General features: G+C 45.9%; 1 protein-coding gene across 1 annotated transcript; it reads left to right on the top strand.

The window, feature by feature from the left end:
* Positions 1-345: 345 nt before the first annotated feature.
* On the top strand, positions 346-2,220 carry LOC130470102 (uncharacterized). Its single transcript, XM_056839687.1, has 2 exons — positions 346-1,674; positions 1,756-2,220. Exons 1-2 carry the CDS (start codon positions 346-348, stop codon positions 2,218-2,220), a joined length of 1,794 nt encoding a protein of 597 aa, XP_056695665.1.
* Positions 2,221-6,292: the final 4,072 nt, after the last annotated feature.

Raw genomic sequence — 6,292 nt, 5'->3', positions numbered from 1 at the left:
TGGGATACTCAGTGGAGGACGACGACTCTGAAGAAGAATCCGAAAGCCCAACAAGAAACATTACTCAAATGTCGTCAGAACTCACTAACCAGTTCTCAGAAGAACAACTGGCCACGGCACAAGCGGTGATGGCCGCGCTGTCGGCCCTGAAATCAGGAAAAGAAAAACAAACAAAGAGCCCGTACCCCCAACCATGACAATCATATTCAAACGACTGAAACCCCAGTCGGCAGAAAGAGGAAGAGATTGCCGATAAGAAATTTGTTCGGAGAACAGAGCATAGAACAACACGAGCCCCACCCCAATACACAAAAAGTGATTGCTCTGCGCAGTCAGCCCGAAACCATGGTCATCGAGGAAGCAAGAGAGACACCTCAAAGATATGCACCACGCCGTTATACCATCCAACCTGCGAACTCACCCCTGTGCGCAGACATTCTAGAAGAACCAATGGAGAAATTAAAGTTCCCGCTCTGCAAGTACGACGGATCCACCGACCTGGAGGTCCATTGCAACATGTTCGAGCAGCATATGATGATGTACACAGACTCCGATGCCATGTGGTCCAAAGTGTTCCCATCCACACTCCTAGGAGTAGCGTCAGGGTGGTACAAGGGATTGCCAAAAGGATCAGTGTACAATTACCGGCAATTAGAGGCAGAGTTCATGCTGCAGTTCATCAGTCGGCAGCAAAGAAAGAAAACGTCAGGAGAACTAATGGCAATCACACAAAGGATCGGAGAATCTTTGAGAGATTACCTCACCAGATTCAACAACGAGTCCACGAGCATACCAAACTTACAGCAAGAAGTAGCCGTAGTGGCTCTGATGAGGGGAATGAACCACTGCGAGTTCAAGAGGTATTTGGGAAGGAAATATTTTACGGACCTGGAAAGCGCGCTGGTGAAAGCCCACGAGTACATCAAAAGCGACAAATTGATGACAATCCCAAATCATTTCCAGTCGGCACCGACTAGAAATATCGCACCCATGCCTATTCAGCAAACACAACAACAACAACAATGTAGGGGATTCAGGAAAGATAATCAGAGAAGAGACCACCGAGGGAGGGATCACCAGAAACAAACAAACATCACCTACCCTGCATTCCACGAATACACCCCACTGAACGCCCCAAGAGCTGCCATCTACAACATCAACAAAAACGAGAACTGGAAGAGACCTCCTCCAATGAGCGACAAACCCAGACCACAGTCGAAATACTGTGCTTTCCATGAGGACTGTGGGCACTATACGGAAGAGTGCAGAGATTTGAAAGATAACATCGAGGATATGATCAGGAGAGGCTACCTGACACAATATAGAGCCCGACAAAGCAACAACAATCAACAAAATCACAGCCGGCAAAACAATAACCCAAACAACAGATTACCAACAACCCAAGCACCACTCAGAATAGAACAAAAGGCACCAGAAACCAGCCGCAATGCAGAGGCTAGAAATGCCGGCCAGAAGGGGCCGACAATATGGGTCATATCCGGCGGACCATGCCACGGAGGAACAATTAGTGGGGCAGATAGGAGCCTGGGCGAGCACCGCCACCTGATAAACTATCATAGCACCAGAAAGTGGCCATCACCCCCAGTCATGCCAGAAATCTCATTCACCCCCGCAGACTGCCGCGGAATCATATATCACCATGACGACCCACTGGTCTTAGGCCTCGGAATAGAAAATTTTCCGATAAAAAGAATACTGGTAGATGGAGGAAGTTCAGCAAACATCATCTTCTAGGAAGCCTTCGCTCAACTCCAAATAAACGAGAAGGAATTCACGAGAGCCAACTACCCGGTAATAGGATTCTCCGGGGCCACTGTCTTTCCAGAGGGAAGTATCCGGCTGCCGGTACAGATCAGAGAAGGTGGAGCAGTAAGGGACCTAATGGTAGACTTCCTGGTAATCAAAGTGCCGGCTGCGTACAACGTCATCGTTGGCCGACCATTCATCCATGACGCACAAGCAGTAGTATCAACGTATCACTTAACCATGATATACATGTCCAACTTTGAGAAAGCAGAGAGAATCCGAGGCAGTCAAGAATCAGCAAGATCATGCTACTTAACGGCATTAAAAACACCAGGACGACTGGCCCCATCTATGAACATAACAAGGGAAGCGACAATGAAAAGGCCCGCAAAAAACCAAAACTCGAAATCAGAGGGTGAACAATCTTTGTTGCCAAAGAAGGAGAAAAGATAGAAACAGGAAACACCGAAAATTGAAAGTATTGAGGAGAGGGCTGTCAGGCCCAAGCTAGAGGCTGTAGGAGAAGTTGAGGAAATTGAGCTGGTGGAAGGAGAGTCGGGCCGAACAGTAAAGATAGGAACCGACATTGACCCAGTGATGTGGGTGAACATGATCGGTTTGCTACGAGACCACGCTGACGTGTTCGCGTTTTCAGCCGACGAAATGCCGGGTATAAGCCCGGAGGTAATCGAGCACCGACTGAACGTCGACAGAACAATAAGACCGGTAAAGAAAAAGAAAAGAAATTTCTCAACTGAAAAAAATCAAGCAATACAGGAAGAAGTGGAAAAGCTACTAGCAGCAGGATTCATTGAACCATGCGACTACCCGGAATGGTTGGCTAACGTCGTGATGGTTAAAAAGTCCAACGGCTCCTGGAGAATGTGTGTAGATTTCACAAACCTAAACAGAGCATGCCCATAAGATTGCTACCCACTTCCGAGAATCGACAGGCTAGTTGACTCAACGTCCGGCCACGCACTGCTCAGCTTCCTAGATGCATTTTTCGGATACCACCAAGTCAGCCTTACAAAGGCCGACAGAAAAAAAGCGGCGTTCATCACCGAAGGGGGAGTATTCAGTTACAAAGCCATGCCATTTAGGCTGAAGAATGTCGGAGCGACATACCAAAAGCTAGTCGACAGAGTTTTCGCAGAACAGAAAGGTCGCAACATCGAGGTATACGTAGATGACTCTATAGTAAAAAGCAGACTAGAGAGCAACCATGTGGACGACCTCAGGGAAACATTCGAAACTCTACGCCGTTACCAAATGAAACTGAACCCAAAGAAATGTGTGTTCGGAGTGAAATCGGGGAAATTCTTAGGGTTCTTAGTCAGCGAGAGGGGTATCGACGCGAACCCAGATAAGGTAGAGGCAATACTCATTCTGCCTCAACCAAAAAGCATCAAGGATGTACAAAGGCTGACAGGAATAATGGCAGCCTTGACAAGGTTCATCAGCAAGTCGGCAGACAGGTCGATACCATTCTTCAATACTCTGAAGCAGAACGGAAAGTTTCAATGGGGAGAGATCGAGGAAAAAGCCTTTGAGAAGATTAAAGACCACCTCCGAACCTTGCCAACAATAGCCAGGCCGGAAGAAGGCGACAAGCTACAATTATATGTATCCGCCTCACCTCAAACCGTCGCTGCCGTACTAATCATTGAGAAAGACCGGATTCAGCATCTGGTATACTTTGTCATCCATGTTCTGAACCCCGCAGAAACAAGATACTCATTGATAGAAAAGCTAGCCTACGCAGTCTTAATAGCAGCCAGAAAGCTCAGACCATACTTTGATGCACACACCATAGAAGTCCTGACAAACTTCTCGTTGGAAAAGGCCTTGCAGAAAATGGATACAGCTGGCAGACTGCTATGATGGGCCATAGAGTTGTCAGAATATAATCTGGAATTCCACCCGCGCAATGCAATAAAATCCCAAGCCTTGGCCGACTTCGTAGTCGAAGCATCCTATCAGGAGGTTGAAACCAAAACAGAATCCTGGGAAATTTCAGTAGACGGATCAACCGCTTAGTCAGGCGCGGGAGCCGGCATTATAATGACTTCCCCGGCGAGAAATAAGTTCAAATATGCAATCAGATTCACTTTCACAGCTTCGAACAATGAGGCAGAATATGAGGCAGCTATTGCAGGGGTGCAGCTGTGTTTGCTGGCAGACGCAAAGAGAGGAATAATGACAACCGATTCGCAGCTAGTGGCAAATCAATTTTCAAGAGAGTATGAAACCAAAGAGCCGTCAATGCGGCGGTACCAAGAGAAACTGGAAACACTCACAGCAAGACTAGAAGCCTTTGAAATCATACTGGTCCCTAGAGCGTTGAACACCGCCGCAGACAGCTTAGCCAAACTGGCTAGCTCGAAAGCAATCGAGCTAAGTAGATCAGTAATGATAGAGATCATGCACAGAAGAAGCATAGAGGAGAAAGGGAAAGAAATAATGGTCATCACGGCAAACAAAGAATGGTACGACAGTATCTGGGCTTACAAAACAACAGGATTGTTGCCAGTCGACGTCAACGAAGCAAAGAAAGTTAAAAAAGACGACTGCTGGTATGTCATATACCAGGGACAACTTTACAAGAGAGCATTCAGCCTCCCCCTGCTACGATGCCTGACGGCATACGAGTCCGCAAGACTAATCGAGGAAATGCACGAGGGAATAAGCGGGAACCATGTAGGAGGAAAGACACTCTCCCTGCTCTGCCAAAAGACAAGGATACTACTGGCCGACTATGCTGGAAGATGCACAGAATTATGTCAAAAAATGTGAAAAATGTCAGTTGTTCGCGCCAGTGATACGTATGCCAGCAAATGACCTAATGCCCATTCTAAATCCGATTCCGTTCGCACAATGGGGGATGGATATTGTAGGACCCTTCACAACAGCTTCTGGAAATTCATCTGGACATATATAATAACAAGGTTCGGAATACCGACAACAATAGTGTTCGACCATGGATGCCAGTTCGACTGCACGCCTCAGTCAAGTTCGCCTACGCCTCAGTCTGCCACCCCCAAAGCAACAGACAGGCAGAGGCCGCAAACAAACAGATACTCACGGCCCGCAAGAAAAAGCTAGATGAATTCAAAGGTAAATGGGCAGACACGGTACCAGAAGTTCTATGGGGGAACCGAACGACGGTTAAGGAAGCAACGGGAGAAAGTCCTTTGAAGTTGTGCTTCAGATCAGAAGCGGTCATACCGGCTGAAGTAGCACTGCCCACCTTTCGCATCCAGCACTACGAGGAGTACGAAAACGACAACTTACTCAGACACCAGCTAGACTTCTTGCCAGAAGTTAGACTACAGGCAGAAATCAAGTCGGCAGCCTACAAAAATAAGATGAGCAGAGCCTACAACAAACGAGTGAAACACAGAAAATTTGAAGTAGGCGACCTGGTACTTAGTAGGACGGCAACAACCGGAAAGGCACAAAAGCAAGGCAAGCTGACTGCAAACTGGGAAGGGCCATACCAAATATGGGAAGAGGTAGTAGCTAGATCGTATAGGCTAATGGAGATGGATGGAACACCACTGAAGAATTCATGGAATGCAGATACCCTAAGAAAATTTCATGTATGAAAATTTGTATGAAAACATAATGTAACAAGGCCGACAGAGCCATATTTTTAAGCTAATATATAAACTGTGAGTATGATCAGAACAGATACGATATAATAAAAGAAAAAAGTTGAGCACATTGGCTCAGTCAGCAACGGTGCAAGATACGATACAACATGATCAAAAGGTTGAGCACATTGGCTCAGTCGGCAATGATGCAAGATACGATATAATAAAAGAAAAAAGTTGAGCACATTGGCTCAGTCAGCAATGGTGCAAGATACGATACAACAAGATCAAAAGGTTGAGCACATTGGCTCAGTCAGCAATGATGCAAGATACGATATAATAAAAGAAAAAAGTTGAGCACATTGGCTCAGTCAGCAATGGTGCAAGATACGATACAACAAGATCAAAAGGTTGAGCACATTGGCTCAGTCAGCAATGATGCAATATACGATATAATAAAAGAAAAAAGTTGAGCACATTGGCTCAGTCAGCAATGGTGCAAGATACGATACAACAAGATCAAAAGGTTGAACACATTGGCTCAGTCAGCAGTGGTGCAAGATACGATACAACAAGAACAAAAGGTTGAGCACATTGGCTCAGTCAGCAATGATGCAAGATACGACATAATAAACATCAATGGTTGAGCGCATTGGCTCAGTCAGCAATGGTGCAAGAAACGACATAATAAAAAACCAAAAGTTGAGCATATTGACCTAGTCGGCAATGATGCGAGATACGATACAATAATAGCAAAAAGTCGAACACACCGACCCAGCCGGCGATGGCGTAAAAAAGATAAAAAACCAAGTACAGGTCGATAAAATGCTATCCCACCCAGAAATAAAGCAACAGGTGACATAAAGCAACGACATAACAAGAAATGAGAAATCCATTAAAAACATCCCACAAAAGATTAAAGAAATACG

The sequence above is a fragment of the Spinacia oleracea genome, chromosome 3 (genome assembly GCF_020520425.1).
Source record: "Spinacia oleracea cultivar Varoflay chromosome 3, BTI_SOV_V1, whole genome shotgun sequence".
NCBI classification, from domain to species: Eukaryota; Viridiplantae; Streptophyta; class Magnoliopsida; order Caryophyllales; family Amaranthaceae; genus Spinacia; species Spinacia oleracea.
This window is presented reverse-complemented; position numbering and strand designations above follow the sequence as displayed.

Bases quoted from the DNA above. Each gene is read 5' to 3' on its own strand.
- LOC130470102 (XM_056839687.1), top strand. From the start codon at position 346: ATGGTCATCGAGGAAGCAAGAGAGACACCTCAAAGATATGCACCACGC. The intron at 1,675-1,755 runs GTCTTAGGCCTC...ATCATCTTCTAG, and splicing joins ATCACCATGACGACCCACTG to GAAGCCTTCGCTCAACTCCA.